We start from the raw sequence: 21,983 nt of genomic DNA, 5'->3' as shown, positions 1-21,983 counted from the left end.
TATAGGGGGGTCGTCACAACCTTATAGATATAGGAGGGTCGATACAACCTTATAGATATAGGAGGGTCGATACAACCTTATAGATATAGGAGGGTCGACACAACCTTATAGATATAGGAGGGTCGACACAACCTTATAGATATAGGAGGGTAGATACAACCTTATAGATATAGGAGGGTAGATACAACCTTATAGATATAGGAGGGTCGACACAACCTTATAAATATAGGGGGGTCGATACAACCTTATATGTATAGGAGGGTCGACACAACCTTATAGATATAGGAGGGTCGACACAACCTTATAGATATAGGAGGGTCGACACAACCTGATAGATATAGGAGGGTCGACACAACATTATAGATATAGGGGGGTCGAAACAACCTGATAGATATAGGAGGGTCGATACAACCTTATAGATATAGGAGGGTAGATACAACCTTATAGATATAGGAGGGTAGATACAACCTTATAGATAGAGGAGGGTCGACACAACCTTATAGATATAGGGGGGTCGATACAACCTTATAGATATAGGAGGGTCGACACAACCTTATAGATATAGGAGGGTCGATACAACCTTATAGATATCGGAGGGTCGACACAACCTTATAGATATAGGAGGGTCGACACAACCTTATAGATATAGGAGGGTAGATACAACCTTATAGATATAGGAGGGTCGATACAACCTTATATATATAGGAGGGTCGACACAACCTTAGGGGTATAGGAGGGTCGATACAACCTTATAGATATAGTGGGTTCGATACAACCTGATAGATATAGGAGGGTCGACACAACCTTATAGATATAGGAGGGTAGATACAACCTTATAGATATAGGAGGGTAGACACAACCTTATAGATATAGGAGGGTAGATACAACCTTATAGATATAGGAGGGTCGACACGACCTTATAGATATAGGGGGTCGACACAACCTTATATATATAGGGGGTCGACACAACCTTATAGATATAGGAGGGTAGATACAACCTTATAGATATAGGAGGGTCGACACGACCTTATAGATATAGGGGGTCGACACAACCTTATAGATATAGGAGGGTAGACACAACCTTATAGATATAGGAGGGTCGACACAACCTTATAGATATTGGGGGGGGGGGGTGTAGATACAACCTTATAGATATAGGAGGGTCGACACAACCTTATAGATATAGGAGGGTCGACACAACCTTAGGGGTATAGGGGGTTGATACAACCTGATAGATATAGGAGGGTCGACACAACCTTATAGATATAGGAGGGTACATACAACCTTATAGATATAGGAGGGTCGACACAACCTTATAGATATAGGAGGGTCGACACAACCTTAGGGGTATAGGGGGTTGATACAACCTGATAGATATAGGAGGGTCGACACAACCTTAGGGGTATAGGGGGTTGATACAACCTGATAGATATAGGAGGGTCGACACAACCTTATAGATATAGGAGGGTACATACAACCTTATAGATATAGGAGGGTCGACACAACCTTATAGATATAGGAGGGTCGACACAACCTTAGGGGTATAGGGGGTTGATACAACCTGATAGATATAGGAGGGTTGACACAACCTTATAGATATAGGAGGGTCGACACAACCTTACACATATAGGAGGGTCGACACAACCTTATAGATATAGGAGGGTCGACACAACCTTATAGGTATAGGAGGGTAGACACAACCTTATAGATATAGGAGGGTCGATACAACCTAATAGATATAGGAGGGTCGATACAACCTGATAGATATTGGAGGGTCGACACAACCTTATAGATATAGGAGGGTAGATACAACCTTGTATATATAGGGGGGTCGACACAACCTTATAGATATAGGAGGGTCGATACAACCTTATAGATATAGGAGGGTCGACACAACCTTATAGATATAGGAGGGTCGATACAACCTTAGGGTATAGGGGGTTGATACAACCTTATAGATATAGGAGGGTCGACACAACCTTATAGATATAGGGGGGTCGACACAACCTTATAGATATAGGAGGGTCGACACAACCTTATAGATATAGGAGGGTCGACACAACCTGATAGATATAGGAGGGTCGATACAACCTTATATATATAGGAGGGTCGACACAACCTTATATATATAGGAGGGTCGATACAACCTTATAGATATAGGAGGGTCGACACAACCTGATAGATATAGGAGGGTCGATACAACCTTATATATATAGGAGGGTCGACACAACTTTATATATATAGGAGGGTCGACACAACCTTATATATATAGGGGGGTCGACACAACCTTATAGATATAGGAGGGTCGATACAACCTTATAGATATAGGAGGGTCGATACAACCTTATAGATATAGGAGGGTCGACACAACCTTATAGATATAGGAGGGTCGACACAACCTTATAGATAGGAGGGTAGATACAACCTTATAGATATAGGAGGGTAGATACAACCTTATAGATATAGGAGGGTCGACACAACCTTATAAATATAGGGGGGTCGATACAACCTTATATGTATAGGAGGGTCGACACAACCTGATAGATATAGGAGGGTCGACACAACCTTATAGATATAGGAGGGTCGACACAACCTTATAGATATAGGAGGGTAGATACAACCTTATAGATATAGGAGGGTCGACACAACCTTATATATATAGGAGGGTCGACACAACCTTATAGATATAGGAGGGTCGATACAACCTGATAGATATAGGAGGGTCGACACAACCTTATAGATATAGGAGGGTCGATACAACCTGATAGATATAGGAGGGTCGACACAACCTTATATATATAGGAGGGTCGATACAACCTGATAGATATAGGAGGGTCGACACAACCTTATAGATATAGGATAGTCGATACAACCTCATAGATATAGGGGGGTCGACACAACCTTATAGATATAGGAGGGTCGACACAACCTTATAGATATAGGAGGGTAGATACAACCTTATAGATATAGGAGGGTCGACACAACCTCATAGATATAGGAGGGTCGATACAACCTGATAGATATAGGAGGGTAGATACAACCTTATAGATATAGGAGGGTAGATACAACCTTATAGATATAGGAGGGTCGATACAACCTTATAGATATAGGAGGGTCGACACAACCTTATAGATATAGGAGGGTAGATACAACCTTATAGATATAGGAGGGTAGATACAACCTGATAGATATAGGAGGGTCGATACAACCTTATAGATATAGGAGGGTCGATATAACCTTATAGATATAGGGGGGTCGACACAGCCTTATAGATATAGGAGGGTCGACACAACCTGATAGATATAGGAGGGCCGACACAACCTTATAGATATAGGAGGGCCGACACAACCTTATAGATATAGGGGGTCGACACAACCTTATAGATATAGGGGGTCGACACAACCTTATAGATATAGGAGGGTCGACACAACCTTATAGATATAGGAGGGTCGACACAACCTTATAGATATAGGAGGGTCGACACAACCTTATAGATATAGGAGGGTCGACACAACCTTATATATATAGGAGGGTCGACACAACCTTATAGATATAGGAGGGTCGACACAACCTTATAGATATAGGAGGGTCGATACAACCTTATAGATATAGGAGGGTCGATACAACCTTATAGATATAGGAGGGTCGACACAACCTTATATATATAGGAGGGTCGATACAACCTTATAGATATAGGAGGGTCGATACAACCTTATAGATATAGGAGGGTCGATACAACCTTATAAATATAGGAGGGTCGACACAACCTTATAGATATAGGAGGGTAGATACAACCTGATAGATATAGGAGGGTCGACACAACCTTATAGATATAGGAGGGTAGACACAACCTTATAGATATAGGAGGGTCGACACACCCTTATAGATATAGGAGGGTAGATACAACCTTATAGATATAGGAGGGTAGATACAACCTTATAGATATAGGAGGGTAGATACAACCTTATAGATATAGGAGGGTCGATACAACCTTATAGATATAGGAGGGGTCGACACAACCTTATATATATAGGAGGGTCGATACAACCTTATAGATATAGGAGGGTCGATACAATCTTATAGATATAGGAGGGTCGATATAACCTTATAGATATAGGAGGGTCGATACAACCTTATATATATAGGAGGGTAGACACAACCTTATAGATATAGGAGGGTAGATACAACCTTATAGATATAGGAGGGTCGATACAACCTTATATATATAGGAGGGTAGATACAACCTTATAGATATAGGAGGGTCGACACAACCTTATAGATATAGGAGGGTCGATACAACCTTATAGATATAGGAGGGTCGACACAACCTTATAGATATAGGAGGGTCGACACAACCTTATAGATATAGGAGGGTCGAAACAACCTTTTAGATATAGGAGGGTCGACACAACCTTATAGATATAGGAGGGTAGATACAACCTTATAGATATAGGAGGGTCGACACAACCTTATAGATATAGGAGGGTCGACACAACCTTATAGATATTGGAGGGTCGACACAACCTTATAGATAGAGGAGGGTGGACACAACCTTATAGATATAGGAGGGTCGACACAACCTTATAGATATAGGAGGGTCGACACAACCTTATAGATATAGGAGGGTAGATACAACCTTATAGATATAGGAGGGTACATACAACCTTATAGATATAGGAGGGTCGACACAACCTTATAGATATAGGAGGGTCGACACAACCTGATAGATATAGGAGGGTAGACACAACCTTATAGATATAGGAGGGTCGACACAACCTTATAGATATAGGAGGGTCGACACAACCTTATAGATATAGGAGGGTCGACACAACCTTATAGATATAGGAGGGTCGACACAACCTTATAGATATAGGAGGGTCGACACAACCTTATAGATATAGGAGGGTCGACACAACCTTATAAATATAGGAGGGTCGACACAACCTTATAGATATAGGAGGGTCGACACAACCTGATAGATATAGGAGGGTACATACAACCTTATAGATATAGGAGGGTCGACACAACCTTATAGATATAGGAGGGTCGACACAACCTTATAGATATAGGGGGTCGACACAACCTTATAGATATAGGAGGGTTGACACAACCTTATAGATAGAGGAGGGTCGACACAACCTTATAGATATAGGAGGGTTGACACAACCTTATAGATATAGGAGGGTTGACACAACCTTATAGATATAGGAGGTTCGACACAACCTTATAGATATAGGAGGGTTGACACAACCTTATAGATAGAGGAGGGTCGACACAACCTTATAGATATAGGAGGGTCGATACAACCTTATAGATATAGGAGGGTCGATACAACCTTATAGACACCTTACTTAACTTTAGAGAATATGTGAGGTTCATCGAGGTTTTAGAGGTTGATCTTGTTGATCGCGAAACCATTTGGGATTAACGAAAGGATAAGTTGCACCTTGGGAGGAGGTCATGAGGAAGCCCATAAACAGTTTAGAAGAAATTTTTTATCATTCTGATGACATAATTATATTTTACACGGAAGAACAAAACAAAACAATACTTCGAACTTATGCTTGTTACTATTTATAGCGCTAACATCACGTGACCCGTGTTAGAATGGTAACCTTTAAAGGGAAAATTAAACTTCCATATATTATACATATATATTGGAAAATCTTTAATGTTTGTAAATGATATATTTATTTTTCTGTTCGCATATACTGCTTTAATATTGCCACATTTCTGTTTTGAGTACTAGTTTCAAAATAATGAAATTTAGACCATAATTTGCATTATTATTTAAACTGTCTTCAAAATCAAAGATATCACAAAGTTTGCTTCTTTGCAGCTTAACTAACATAAAACAACCCATGTATTTGTTTGATATATTCATTTGCGCTGATTGCAAGTAAATCTTTATATTGAATGAAATAAGATATACTTCAATTTATTCATGAATTCAAAAAATTGCACAGCATACATTGACAATTGAATCAATGATCTTGCTGCAGAAAATAGTAAGTAGCTAAATGTAAACCGACTATTGACATCAACACATCCTAATAAATCATTATATTGTTTAAAACAAGTTTGAGAGAGGACATGACCCATCCGTATTGCATGTGCTGGATGTTAACACACGGATAGAATCAATGCCTGGCATTAGGTGGTGGACAGCTGTTGCTCAGTGAGATAAGATGGGACGGTGGACTAATAAGATGTACATGTGGCAAAACAGGTATTGATAAAAACAAGTTCCACGTTTCTTTCTTAACCTGAGTATCACAGGAATATATACCTAAAACTTCCCGAGCATGCTGTGAATGGTGGTACGTACATGAGAAACAAACGTTACAGGGACAGATGAGTTTACATTGACAAACATTATCCTGGTAATGTAAGTATAATTAGATAAAAGTTTAAATTTATATCAAATTTTATATACGTTCACAAAATCCTGATAGTTAAGTAGCATGGAATATATTATTGAATATAACACACATTAAAATTATCGAATGTTGGGGGGGGAGGTTACCCGAGAGGTAGCTAAAATATGGTGCCAATGTACAACAGTGAGGACGTATATGGGAAACCATATTTTACTTATGCTAAAGTATATATAAAAGTATATATATAAGTGATGTACCCTAGAGTTACATTAAATATGTTACTCGTTTAGAAAAGTGAGTCGATAAGGGTAACTAAATGGTATACAAGAATGAACGAGTACCCTTAGGTGTATATAAAACATGTAATTAATATACAAATGAGTTAGGAAGTCTAACATATTAAAGATATAAATTAAAGCAAAATGGACGTTTGAAGTAGTCTTTGTTACTGTATTGATAACGTTATATAAAGGATCGTATGACATTTTATGAAACAAGTCATGTTATTACTAGCCTCGACGAGCAGAACATTGAAACTCATATGAGTTAAAACACATTTAGCATACTTTTTATTGCTTACTACATCAAACCTAGGCCTTGACAGGTTGTAAAGCCAACACGTGGACGATTTAATCGAATGATGACAGGGTAGTTGGGGGAGGGGGGAGGGGAGGGTGGAGAGGGGGGGGGGGGGGGGGGGCAAAGTGGTAACACACTTGCCTTTCACCTAGGCGGCCGGGGTTCGATTCCCCGATCGGATGTGAAAAGGTATGGGGTCACCTGCACGACCTCTTGTGTTTTCCTCGGGTACTCCGTTCTCCTCCCACAGCTAGCAAGACCCTCCGCGTGCTTCCATCCGGGCCAACAAGCGTGCATAATATAAGTTAATGGAACTTGTTTCGCGATTGTTGTAAAATAAGTAAAGTTTACAATGGTGACAGCATTATAATGCGCCGAGTGGTTAAGGTGTCCCGACACTTTATCACTAGCCCTCAACCTCTGGGATACGGGTTCGAAACCCACGTTGGGCAGTTGCCTGGTACTGGCCGTAAGTAGGTGGTTATTACTCCTGGTATTCATGATTTCTCTATAGAATACAGCATAGACTTTATTATCGGTGGATATCTGGGTGAGTTTAAAGAATACAATTTACACTTTATTGTTGATTGATATCAAGGGTAATGAGATTTACACTATATTGTCTGTAGATGCCTAGAATATATCTATGGTATGGGCGGTATCATCTAAGAATTGCTAGAATATATCTATATGTTTCAGGAGATTGTTTATGGACTTCTTGATATTGGCCATGGCTTTCTGGGGTACATTGTATACCTATAACAAAGCATATGGTATAGGGTATGTGTCTGGAATACTATAATGAGTTTGGATCATGCCTGGAATGCCAGAATAGTAGAATCCTATTGTAAGGCTATATCACTCTTATGTCGTATGGCCATTAAATAACAAATTGTGTCTTTGGATTTCTTGAGTATGTCTATGGAATGTCAGACATGTTTTGTAGATATCACTGATATTAGAATGTGATGCTTTGTCTATGGGAAGCTTGATTATGACATATGTCAGGGATAAACTGGATTGTGACATATTTCTAGGAAATGCTCTATTATGACATTTGTCAAGGAAGTGTTGGATTATCAGATATGTATGCTAAGTTTTGTATATATGTGAAGTATAGTGTATGTTAAACATTTTGATTGATAGCAATTTTTCTGACAATTTATAATGAAATATCTTACTTTTATATATATTATTTTCGCTTAATTATTGACAGGCACGACCTGTGCATGCATGCACATGGTCTTTTGGTCAATGCCTTTCAATGAATTATTCTTATAGATATAGTTCAAATTAACTATTTCATGATGAAATATTATGTATGCGTGTATATATAATCAAAATGTATGAATGATGTGTGAATGTTTATGTTGGAGTTACCTCCCTTAAATGTTAGTTTTACATTTCATAGTGTATTCAATCCACTTGCCACCATAGCAGAGAATTTATGTAGGCTTGAACTAATACCATCAAAAGCCAATAAAATTTGTTGAAATGAAATGACATATGTAAGGGAAATGCTGGATTATAACATATGCAACCGAAATGCTGGATGCAGATGTTGTAATGTTTAATGGTTCTCTTGACCAAATTGATGTTAATTTACAATTTGATAACACAGTTTTGACCACCAGTAGCACCCATAAACATTTGGGAGTAACATTGAATGAAAACGGAAAATGGGAGACACATATTTCAAATATCACTATTTCGGCTTCGCGACATCTATCGGTTCTACGCAAATTGAAATTTACTTTAAATAAGGCCTCTTTTGGAATATGCGAGTGAAGTATGGGATGGATGTAACAATACAGATTCGGAAAAAATAGAGAAAATTCAATTAGAAGCGGCAAGAATAGTTACAGGTTTAACTTCTTTCGCAAGTCGGCAATCTCTATACTTAGAAACTGGGTGGGAACCACTATCTGAAAGACGGAAACAAAAGAAATTGTTATTATTTTATAAAATGCACCATAATTTGGCTCCGTCTTACTTAAATGACATTTTGCCAAACAGAGTTAACGAAACTTTTAATTATAACTTAAGAAATAATCAAAATTATATACCACCTAGATGTCGCCTTACATTATTTAAAAAATCATTCCTTCCTAGTACTAAATTTTGGAATTCTTTCGACATTTCAATACGGTCTTCAGAAACTGTGTCAAAATTTAAACAAAAAATTAAACCGAAAAAACCTGTAACTAGACTGACCATAGGAAACAGAAAACTTGATGTTATACATACAAGACTCCGACATGGTTGTAGTGCATTAAATGGTGATCTCTATAAAGTTAATATAATTCTGTATCCATTTTGCAATTGTTCCTTTCCTGTTGAAAACGCATTTCATTACTTTTTCGAGTGTAATCAATTTAATAACCAACGTGCAATTCTTTTGAGAAAATTATCAGTACACAATGTTAACATTGATTTGAAGTTGATACTTAATGGATATGATGACCTAAGCGAAAAAGATAATGAAAATATACGTTTAATAGTCCAAGAATACATAAAAGAGTACATAAAAAATACTGAACGTTTTCTGTAGTGGTTTAATTTTCATGACTTATAGTACAGTGTATTTATATCTTCAGCTGCATAATTATAGTATATATCTTATAATATGTATACAAAACGCCATATAATGGAAAGCTTACTTTCTATATAAATTATGGGTACTGGTATGTCAAGTGTATTATTTATTGTCACCTATAATAATTAATGTTGTGTTTCTTTTATATATACGTAAATATGTCATCATCATTCATTATAATTGCTGCCATTGTATATATCATCTCATACTTGTATATGGAAAAGGACGATATATAAGTTGAATAACTTGTGTCCAATTCCTATTGAATTTTTAAATAAAAATATGTTTAAACTAATGCTGGATTAAGACATGCGTCTGTGAATCGTTGGAAGATGACATATTGCAGCATTTGATAACATTAGTATGATACATGTACTACAAAAATGTCGAAGGGTGATGATATGCGTTAAGTGTCTTAGTAAATACATGGTGTGTTTCGTTGTTTGTAATATATAATGACCGAATATGTTTGCTAAATTTGCTAAACTAGCATTTGCTGGATCAAACACCTTATCTAGAATTCGTAGACAGAACAAGTGTAAAGATATAAATTTTGGTTTTAGTTTCAGATCTTCCACGATGTCGAGACTGTATGTTAAGAAGCGCGTGATAAAGTTATGTGTAGTGTTTTCCTTCCTGTGGTGTGTGTGGGTCTTTGTTTTTCATGATGGACTTACAAACATTTCTCACGATGATAGCATCCATAAGTACCATGTAGAGATGGACAAATCAAATGAAATTGAAGACACCAAATTAAAAAGTCAAGGAAAAAAGAAATCCTTAAGAGAAGGTCCGTTACAACCAAGGCATTTGATTGGTGGCGAATTATCTGACATTGGTAAAGAAGATCACAATGACATTCCCAACAAAAACAGGAAGGTGGCAGATCAAATTGCAGGTAAAGCCGACATTGCAGACGGAAGTAAAGAAAAAGAGCGAGACTTTCCGAAAGGGAATGTTGCCACGGATGTTCGAGAAGACAGTGAAAATGGTGTTTTACCGTCTGGACCTGGTAAGTGAATATTTTTACTTTTACATTAAATTTTAAAACGAAAGGGTAATAAATGTTATTTGTTTTTGGCAAAAATATTGAAAGGTGTTTTAAGGAAACAAAAATATCATGCCTCATACCGGCATTGAAATTTGAAATTTTCGCGTCTTTTTATTTGGCGGTGTTAAAATTTGGCGGGTTAGATTTTGGCAATCTTTATACGGACCCGCCAAATCGCCAAATTAAAGCCCCGCTAAAATTTCCCGCTATACGGTAATACATTGTATATCGGATAAGTTTGTATTTCAATCAAGGACAATTTAATGATATATAGATTTTTCGGCCACATGACAAACCCTGATAAGACAAAAATATGACTAAAACTGAGATAGATTATACAGAATAACAAGGAGAAAATTATTTTGATAGGGCCTCATTGTGAATTTTTCAAAATTTTATATATGAGTTTTCAGAAATGATTGATATGTTACAACAAGTTTCTAGAAAAAATATGTCAAATAATTCTAAGTTATCGAAAGATGTAAAAAGCAATATGACATTATAATTAAAGGACTCACACAACTAAATCAGCCAATCAGCTGGTGTTTCACCTGATTCAAGTCCCTGAGAAAAATGTGTTTCTTAGGTTTTTAGCTGTTTTCCTGAGTAAATAACATATGAAATGTGTACTTTCTATATACGAGAATAAGGAGTAGGGTCTTAAGGTTTGAAAAATCAAAAATATACACTCCTACTGAAAATAGAATGACGTAGGATTCGAGGTGTAATAAGGCGGGAATTCCCAAGGTGGGGTTCCCAAGTGTACTGTTAATGTCAGGATCACAGTCTTTCAAGTACCCGTGTGCTCTTATATGCCAATAAACCTATACAATAACAACATTTATCCGATAGAAAAAACTTCAAACTTTAATGTGATATAAATTTCACATCATTTGAAATTCAAACGAGCGAATAAAGGGATGGAGGTCATTAGCAAAAACATATATAGTAAATTATTTAGTTGTGTGAGTCCTATAACTGCCCTAATCCTTAATTGATTGAGTAAAGTCGTTGTATAATTCCTTAAACATTTATAAACAAGAACGTGTGATATACGATGATGATAGCGGGAAAGGTGTGTGTACATTCGAGGTAAACTTCTAATACTGTAGTTTGTAGGGAGATGAGAGGTGTAGGATTGGGGTAAAGTTTTATTAGCTGTAGGTAAGTGGGATATGCAGGTTTGAAGCTAACTTCTAGTTTGTAAGGAGATGAAAGGTGAAGGATTGAGGTCAAGTATAATTAACTATAGGAAAGTAGGAGGTGCAAGTTTGAGGTACAGTTTGATTTAACTAGCAAATAATTCGGGAATTCCTAAAACCACAATATTTCAAAATTTATTAAATTTCGAAAAGAAAGCACGGAATAAATTGCCAAATTGCATAAAACCACGTGGTAATTTACCGGCACCTGCTCTCCAAATATTACAGACTTTATTAATTAACTATGGGACAATAACTGTTAATTCATTAAACCAGAAACCAGCGCACCACCTAATTCTGGATGTATAACCATTACCTGTTCTACAGTATACATTGATATAGCAAATTTATCTTTCTTATCTAAAAGGCGAATTGGGGGAGGCAGTCAACATCGATGCCAAGTCGCTATCACCCGAGGAAAAGAAAATATATAATAGAGGATGGAAAAACAACGCCTTCAATGAATATGTCAGTGACATGATCTCGTTAGATAGATCTTTGAATGACACAAGAGACCCTGAGTGAGTTTAAACCAATATTTGTAACGATATCGAATTATTCAATAATCATTACTAATATTTATATTTCCACTTAATTCAGACTCAATGAACCTACCACAGTTAACTCGAGTCATTTTTCAATGAACTATATCAAGTCCGGCGTAGGAATACATTTTGTCGAGCTTGGACTATATTTTTTCAATTCCTTTTCAAAAGTGATCATATTTATATGAAATAAATTCCTTTAAAACTAATATTTGTTTTAATTCGCTATTAAGTTTGTTCACGAAAGAAATCCTAAAAGTATTAACCATATGTAGACGAAGAGTGATGACGTACATTTCGGTAAGTTCTGTGGTAGACTTGCACAAGTCCCTATTTGTCAAAGACAAAATATTGTACAAAATATAAAAAAAAATATAAATATAAGGATTGAATAAAGTTATGTTGAGGTGTATGGGGGTATAAACCTCAATAGGTCTGGAGACAAATTTATTATGAACTGCTTCGCAGTTCATAAAATTTGTCTCAAGACCTATTGAGGTTTATACCCCCATACACCTCAACATAACATTATTCAATCCTTAAATGTACATGTTATAACATGATTTCAAGAATTCAGACATGGTGACTAGAAATAAAAATACATATTAGAGTATATATTTATCTTATGTCATTGTTAAGTGTACTACCTGAAGCAATGACAACGTTTTACGATACTCAACGCTCACTACTGTGTCATGTATATTACGTGTATGATACTGATGAGTATGAAGATTCCAGGTTGATAGATAATTTAAACTTGAACTTCCAAGATACTAGGCGATCTTTTTTTCGAATAGTTAAGGTAAAGTTATAGTACGTTACTTAGCATCAATTGAGCTTAAGCAATAGAGGATATCTAACAATGTCCTCAGTAAAAACAACTATATTTCACGAGTGAGGCTGATATTTTGATATATTTTCACGGGTGTAACGTTATAGCACGAGTGAAAATATCAAAATGTTAGTCACACAGGTGAAATATATTTTGTTTACCTGAATATACTGTTGGATATTCTGTTTATTACATTTTATACAAAATCTGACGGGCAGTTTTAAAGTATTCCCATTGTAGTTTTTAAGCGGTGCTTTGATTGGTCAGATAAGAAAAAAATGATATTTTCCACTTGTGAAAAATATCATGTTTGTGGAATGAAAACTTTACGATATATGAAAATGTAGAAATGGAGTAAATAACAATATCCTACTGTATAACAAACACACTTCTGTTAATTCTGTACTTTTTTTTTATTAAAATTACGTTATTTGGAATAAAAAGATTATAGCATTTTTCAATAAAAGAAGCCTTCTAATGAGACGGAACAATGGAATCACCCAAATAGAACATATCGTCATTCAGCTATTCTTATTGACATTTCAGATGTAAAACCATGGTATATAGCAATCTGCCAGATGCTAGTGTCATTGTCACATTCCATAACGAGGCTTGGTCTGTGTTGCTAAGAAGTGTTCATAGTATCATAAACCGTACACCACCAGAACTTCTGAAGGAAGTCATCCTTGTAGACGATTTTTCTGACATGCGTAAGTAAGATGATGAATGTCTTTTAAAGCGACTATAACTGTAAAAATCAGTATTGGAAAATATTGTACCATGCGTCATATTTGAAAATATATATATATATATATATATCAAACAACTGAGACTTTCCATTAATTGCGAAAATTTAAGTGTCCGCCACCGTGTTTTGAAAATACTAAAATCAATGGTAACAACAATACAATTCGGTAGGTAAAACAAGAACGCATATGACATCGCTAGTAGACAGAGGGCTGTGCAGGACTCCTCACTCGAGCCCACGTGATTCAATTCGGCTTTGTCAGTGTAGCATTCCTTACAGACATCCGCCGAGGCCAACAGTGCTTTAAAACTCGTAATCATATATATGAAGATCTTATTTTACGGTATAGCTCGGGTATCATTATTTCTTAAACCCTTTTCAATATTTATAAGAAGAAATCACAGTTTAACGAGGAAGAAATTAACAGATATTGTCGCGTTAAAATATTGGCTGATATTATAATCTTATCTAATTTTATCAGTAACATCTCGGATAAATGATGTTGAATTTAAATAGATCAGTTTTCCGTTTTGACAGGGCTATTGCGATTCTAACAAATAAAAACGTAATATATTGTCAAAACCAATCACTTCATTTCGTCAGCATTACCATATTAAAGATTTGGGAAGCAGCTGCTTTACTGCAGAACTTCGTGGAGAACATTATTTATCTTTTTTTTTTTATGTTACAGCACATTTGCACGCGCCACTGGAGGAGTATATGAGTCGGTACGAAAAGGTCCAGATAGTTAGAGCTAGCAAACGAGAGGGGCTGATCAGGAGTAGGCTGCTGGGATACAAACACGCCACGGGCACTGTCCTGGTGTATCTCGATTCTCACATAGAATGCGCGAAAGGTACATGCTAAATTTAGTAACAGAGATGAAAATTTACTTACAGTGGTAAGCAGAGTAAGTATAATATGGGATTTCAAGGGAAACTGTTACATGAAAAGGTGTTCCAGTATATTAATGAAATAAAATCATTATTGATTGTTGCACAAATTCAGATAATAGAAAATTACAATTTCAATCAATTTTGTCTGTTTAATATATCGAAGTATGATGGAAAGTAAGAATTCTATTGTTTTCAGTTTATTGTCTTTTTAATATGATGATGATAGAAAAGGATGTAATTTTCGTATCTTTACGTAGAATATAAGGCAATTTAAATGAGATGTTATCCATTTATCTTCATTTGCAATATCGAGTGAAAACGTGTTTCATTCCTTTTCCTTATTCCTCTTTTTTCACGCAGATGATGAAAATGTAAGGGCGCCAAATTTCTTTCATATAATATCACGATATCAACGAGTGTTACATTTTGTAAAAATATGATAAATGAGATACACCATTATGTTTATACAAGGAAAATGTCATGTAATTGGATATACACTTTTTAACTGTTTATACAAAAAAATTGTTTATTTACGCCATCAGGTTGGATTGAACCACTCCTAGATCCAATCGCTCGTGACAAGACCATCTCAGTTACACCAGTAATCGACGTCATAGATTTTACAACGTTTCGCTTAAAACTAGGAAAAGCTAAAGACGTGCAAGTGGGAGGCTTCGATTGGTCACTTGTGTTCAATTGGCATGTAATACCAGAGACTGAAAAGGCCCGGCGTGATTTTAAGCATTACCTACCTGCAAGGTAAGGGACTTTTACAAGGTCTACATACCGACAAGGTAAGGGATATTTACAACGTCTGTCTACCGACAAGGTAAGGGATATTTACAAACCTATCCACTGCCAAGGTAGGGGATATTTACAACGTCTATTCACTGCCAATGGAAGGGATATTTACAAACATATCCAGTGCCAATGGAGTGGCTATTTACAAACATATCTACTGCCAAGGTAGGGGATATTTACAAACCTATCCACTGCGTAGGAAAGTGTTATTTACAAACACTGCATGTATATATCACCTCTGTTAACAATGGTTATAATATACTGGTATTCAGGATTGTACATAAGACATACAGGTTGACATCACCTTTAGATATGTATTTATGAATAGAGTTAAAGTGCTGAACAAATAATGAGCGACACAAAACAGACATGACAACAAAAAACATTAAAAAGGCACTGCTGAAAACAGAATGATGGTATCTAAGGTTGCCATGTTTAATTATCATGCAGATCCCCTACAATGGCAGGAGGGCTGTTCGCAATCAGTCGAGAATACTTCACGGAGATTGGAACTTACGACGAAGGAATGAATATTTGGGGAGCAGAAAATCTGGAAATTTCATTTCGGGTAACGCCTGTATTTAATCCTGTTGTTGTTATGTTGACATGTTGGTCCAAACATTTGAGGAATTTAAATAAAATATTGTACTAATAAGTTTTTATGATGCATAGATTAAAAGCAACACATGTAAAGATTATGTGCGATTGTTAAAGAATTCAACTTTTCTTGTTTCGTTTTTCTAAAAAGAACTTTAGATTTATCAAAAGTAAAACAAAAACAAAACAAATAGCAAAAATTAGGCACTTGCTAAAAAAAAACCGATGAACGGTAACTCATTTATGTAATTTATTGATTTAAAGTTATTTAAGGTTGACATTTCTCCTTAATTTCAATGACAGATATGGATGTGTGGAGGGACACTACTGACAGCTCCCTGTTCACATGTCGGACACATATTCCGGAGGCGTTCCCCGTATACCTGGCCGGGGAAAAACATCCTGCTACGTAACAACCTTCGTCTGGCTGAGGTGTGGTTAGATGACTTCAAGACCTACTACTACAGTCGGTTGTCACCTAAACAGGTAGGGGATCAATCATAATTAAATTGAGAGGCAGAATAAAATAAAATAAATTTGTAGCAAGAAACTAAAATGATAAAATCACGTTTATGGAAGTACATGTGTATGCTATTTATCAAAATGCAAAATGTATATTTCAAATTTTGAATTTTCTGACCTAGTAGTAGAAACAGAGCCGTTGTTTCGGAATATTCAAATAAAAAAGTACCTATTTAACAATTATCCGTATCAATTTTTCGTTTAGATTAAGATCTTATATTAAGATCAATCCGAGTAATAAGATGATTTTTACAACTGTTCCTATTTATCCTAAGTCCAAAACTTCAATTATCCCCTAGCCTAGTGGTTGTTCATTTCTGTCAAAACCAAAAGACAATACATTAAAACTTCTTATCACTTTCGCCATTGGTTGTAGCATGTATCCATTTTGAAAAGGGTATTCAAAGCTATGCATTAGGTTGTATGTTTTATATAAGATTATTAATATCTCGCCTCTGTTTCTAACCCCATTTTCTATTATTACAGATAAACGGAACAAATTATGGTGATGTATCGGACAGAAAAGCTCTCCGTAAACGTCTCAACTGTAAAAGTTTTTCGTGGTTTCTGAAAAATGTATTCCCGGAAATATACATCCCGGGGGACTCCTTAGCGTCCGGAGAGGTGAGTTTTTTTTATTTTATTTTATTTTTTTTATTAATATTATTATCTTTTTTTTTATTACGATTCATCACAGATTTGACAGACTCTCAGCGTTTTGAAACCGGTTAGGATTCAAAAACTGCACGAATCTTAGTAAGTATTTTTACAAAATAAGCAGACTTTAAAGTCCTAAAAGCTAGTTATTAGTAAAGGTAAAGGTCAGTACAATGCTTTAGTTCATATTAAGGTTTAAAATCAGTAATATAATTCAGTACTTGGTAACGGTTAAAGACTGTACGAGAATGTAGTTTCTGGTAAAGGTCAATATGTAGCAGAATTTAGTTCTTGGTAAAAGTGTCAGCTAGTCATAACTACAATTTATACCTAGGAAAGGATACAATCAGTATTAAAATCGAGTCCATGGTAAAGTTCTTGGTAAAAGTAAAAATCAGTACTAGAATTTAGTTCCTGGTAACGTTTGAAATCAGTATCAAATCAGTATTAGAATTTGGACGATATGATTGTATTAATGGGCAGTTTAAAATATAAAGCAGGTTATTTACTTGGTAAATAAACATTTATATGAACGTTATGTAATTGTAAACAGTCGGCCTTCCCTTGTTGTTTCGTCCTCAATATTGATATACATGTATTATATTTACTGTAAACCGTATTGCTGTGTGTTCGACAGATACGAAATAAAGCTAAGCCAATATGTTTGGATGGACAGGACAAAGTGGCGGACGATAACATACTAAAAGTGTACCCCTGTCATCAGATGGTCGGAAATCAGGTAAATGAGTGCATTAGTAGTTATACATTTTGTATTTTGTATCATGGCTATGTGTAGCTTATAAGTATAAACAATCAAAATGTTGTTATAAAAATGTCGCATAGAATGGTTAGATTAAAAAAAAAATGCTTTTAATCATAAAATTCTTTACAAAACAGTTAACATGAATTCCCAGCACATGTATTGTCTAGCATTTGTTAAGGCAAAGTTGTGTTCAATTATTCGGGATATTCACATTGGTCCCCATGCTCACAGAAGATACAGCTTTGTATTCATTATGATTCATATTTAATTAATCTGTTTAAGCCGTAAATGCGTTCTAATCAATTAATAAGGGGAGCTTTTGCAGGAAGACCGCTTCATGCGATAGGAATATAGAAATATAAGAAAAATACATTTTCTGTTTCGTTCTAGCTTCTCATGAAGGATAGTTCTATCAGATTTATTTTTCATGTTTTAGTTCCGGCTTTACATGAAGGATCTTACTATATGACAGATATTTTTTTCTGTTTTAGTTCTGGCTTTACATAAAGGATAGTTCTATAAGACAGATATATTTTTCTTTTTCAGTTCTGACTTTATATGAAGGATAGCTCTCTAAGACATATATTTTTGTGTTTTAGTTCTGACTTTACAGGAGGGATAGTTTTATAAGACAGATATTTTCTGTTTTAATTCTTACTTTACAGGAGGGGTAGTTTTATAAGACAGAATCTGATATTTGTTTCTGTTTTTAGTTCTGGCTTTACAGGAGGGGTAGTTTTATATGACATATATTTTTTTCTGTTTTTAGTTCTGGCTTTACAGGAGGGGAAGTTTTATATGACATATATTTTTTTCTGTTTTTAGTTCTGGCTTTACATGAAGGACCATTCAATGAGACGGGACACTGTTTGCTTTGATCATTTTACACCAAAAAAGGAAATACATCTATATGTCTGTCACGGTATGCGTGGTAACCAGGAATGGGAATATCGAGAGGTAAGTCACTGTATCAAGGGTACCTTATATCAGTACATAATTCTATAGGTGCTCACTGCTGACAATGTATGCTTACACTTAAATGGGCATTCCTTCGTTGGAATAAAGTTCAGGTCGTCAAAATTAAACTTAATGGAAAATATGTATTTTTTCAAAGTAGTAAGTTATAATCTTTACTTTGATATGGCAGTTTTACTCTCAAGATAAACCAAAGTTCTTTGAGTATTAAGTCCTGATAAGTCTTAATTCGCCCCGAAGAATCGTAAATTAGCGTAAAGGCATACGGTTTTTGTTTACATCTTTTCCCTGTATATTTCTGCGGTAATTTCATAACTTGTTGGCACACACACTCATATAATCATTCGTTCGGACATAGATTTCATCAATACATGTAGAAATTGTGCATATTTCCGATGTCCCAACGAAGGAATGCCCTTAATGGTATGGTAGTTATAAACAACATATAACCATTCACTCATCTTTGAGGTATCATTACAACATTTACTTGTATCATAAAGATGATAAGAATAGTAAAAAATGTAACATACCGTCTGTTTGGTTTCCTTAAACAGGTTTGATATTAATATACAAAGTTTATATGTAATTTACCATTATACGATTAATGGAAGAGAGCTGCAATCGGCTCTTTTTATATCTCTATTGAAAAGGGGTTTTCGCAAGCATATATTGTAATACGTCCCCTTTACTGAAATTTCGTCACATGCGTATTGATTATAATATAGGTAAACGGTCCATTACGCTAACGGTAAATGCTTATATTTGGAAATAAATCTTATTTCATGAAAAGCAAGTAGGAGAAATATTTCACTGGAAAATGTCAGTCGGAATTAGTATATTCGATGGCCCTACCAAATTCAGATGTGTCCAAAAGTTTAAATATAGGATTAGGAACAATTACAATGTTTATAATGTTTCTGTAGCATAACGTTTTAATGTTACTTTTGAACATTCACAGGACAATACGATCTACCATGTGAATACCCAGAAGTGTATCACACTAGCGTTTGACGGCCAGTCTGTGTCCATGGAGGAATGTCGGGGTACTGATAATCAGCTTTGGGTGATGGACAGAAAACCAGCAAAAGGCCCATCTATCCTGTAACAGTTCATTACATCGAGGGAAATCACAGAATTCTTCCAATATATTTTCATGATTAAGAATCATTTGGCGAAGACAAGTACCGTATAAGTGGCTTTTTTTCAAAATATAATTGCATTTATATATTAAATTAGCAATAAAATGTGACGTTTTTTATTATTTTGGATCAATATCACCTTATAAGGAGTACCTAAATACTATAAAACGTGCGTATGTAATAGAAGTATTTATATAAATTTGTTACACGTAAACATAAAATTGGACAGAAATGATATTTATATGCCATTTGATCAAGGTGGAAAAACATCATTTGACATGGCAAAAAGTAATGTGATGATAAAGTGTGGAAATAACATAGAAAAATATATAAAAAGGTTGGCATCGAATAAAAGCAACATATGACATTGATAAAGTTTGCATGTGATAGCTTATAGGGGTTACACATGGAATTATATAAGGTAGCACGTGACATTTAGAGAAGTTAAACTTAGGATTATATAAAGGTAGTACGTGACATTTATAGAGGTTACACATGGAAATATTTAAAGGTAACACGTGACACAAATAAAGGTTAAACATAGGATTATATAAAGGTCACACGTGACATTAATAGAGGTTACACATGGAATTATATAAAGGTAGCACGTGACATTTATAGAGGTTACACATATAATTATATAAAGATAGCACGTGACATTTATAGAGGTTACACTTGGAATTATATAAAGTTATCACGTGACATTTATAGAGGTTACACATATAATTATATAAAGATAGCATGTGACATTTATAGAGGATGCACATGGAAATATTTAAAGGTAACACGTGACATTCATAGAGGTTACACATGTAATTATATCAAGATAGCACGTGACATTGATAGAGGTTATATATGGATTTTATGAAAATAAGGCATGCTATTTCGTAAGTGGTACATATGACATTTTCTATACACATCCATGGAATTATCAAAGTAACTCAGATCTGTAATAACCATATATATATGAATGATTCACATGAATTCCAGTAAATCATGATGAAATACATAAAATGTACTTAATATGTGTCTTTTGAATAAATGTTAAGTTTTGAAGCTGTCTATGACATTGTTTTTTATAGCATTATAACATAAGCCTAATTGAGTTATGGGACAACATGGTGTTGAACAATTGATTACCCATACCATCAAATGCTTTGTTATTGTCTCCTTTTATCGCGACATCAAGATTTGTTTTTAAAGTCACAATGAGCGTGTATAATGTCCAGTTTTCAAAGTACGACCCTCAAAGTGAACGAAGTGAGAGAGACTAGGGTTGAGACTCAAGTGTGATATCATTCACAAATAGTCTGTCAGAGTACAGGGCAGTGTTAGAGAGACTAGGGGTGGTACTCAAGTACTTTGAAAATTAAATTTCATTGAATTTCGCATCATGAAAGTCTATAGTGTTTTGAAAATTGAATTTTTGATGGTATTTCGATAAGTAACGTTTTGATATGTGAGGATTACACTATTTTGAAAATGGATTATTAATTCAATTCGGGTAGTTATATTCGATTATATTATGAAATTACAAATACATGTCCATTGATGTCATATACATGATGTCGTGACATATATATTTATTCGTTGTTATTGCTGAATAGAAGGGAAAGTTTCCTTTGTTGTTGCGAAAATTCTTCACCTTTGAGAATTAAGATAATAGAGGAAAAGTATTTAGCTCTGTTTACTACATACAA

The 21,983-nt window shown here is 35.2% G+C and overlaps 1 protein-coding gene across 2 annotated transcripts; it reads left to right on the top strand.

Annotated features, from left to right (window-relative positions):
• Window positions 1–6,181: 6,181 nt before the first annotated feature.
• LOC117344220 (polypeptide N-acetylgalactosaminyltransferase 5-like) lies at window positions 6,182–21,343 on the top strand. 2 transcript variants are annotated; one of them, XM_033906891.1, is made up of 12 exons: window positions 6,182–6,388; window positions 10,125–10,567; window positions 12,176–12,329; window positions 13,732–13,895; window positions 14,625–14,789; window positions 15,372–15,588; window positions 16,081–16,198; window positions 16,531–16,713; window positions 17,236–17,373; window positions 18,044–18,145; window positions 18,995–19,126; window positions 20,103–21,343. In XM_033906891.1, the coding sequence occupies exons 2-12, from the start codon at window positions 10,135–10,137 to the stop codon at window positions 20,247–20,249; spliced, it is 1,953 nt and encodes a 650-aa protein (XP_033762782.1). In that variant the 5' UTR covers window positions 6,182–6,388; window positions 10,125–10,134; the 3' UTR covers window positions 20,250–21,343. The 2 variants fall into 2 exon arrangements, with proteins under 2 accessions (XP_033762782.1, XP_033762781.1); XM_033906890.1 differs by having other exon boundaries at window positions 10,119–10,567.
• Window positions 21,344–21,983: the final 640 nt, after the last annotated feature.

This window comes from Pecten maximus, chromosome 15 (genome assembly GCF_902652985.1).
Source record: "Pecten maximus chromosome 15, xPecMax1.1, whole genome shotgun sequence".
NCBI classification, from domain to species: Eukaryota; Metazoa; Mollusca; class Bivalvia; order Pectinida; family Pectinidae; genus Pecten; species Pecten maximus.
The sequence above is the reverse complement of the archived record's forward strand: the minus strand, read 5'-3'. Positions and strand labels throughout refer to the sequence as shown.

What these genes read in the sequence shown, in the direction of transcription:
- LOC117344220 (XM_033906891.1), top strand. Translation starts at nt 10,135, where the DNA reads ATGTCGAGACTGTATGTTAAGAAGCGCGTGATAAAGTTATGTGTAGTG. An exon ending in TGTTTTACCGTCTGGACCTG is followed by an intron (nt 10,568 to 12,175) that starts GTAAGTGAATAT and finishes CTTATCTAAAAG; the next exon opens with GCGAATTGGGGGAGGCAGTC. An exon ending in ATCAGATGGTCGGAAATCAG is followed by an intron (nt 18,146 to 18,994) that starts GTAAATGAGTGC and finishes TTCTGTTTTTAG; the next exon opens with TTCTGGCTTTACATGAAGGA.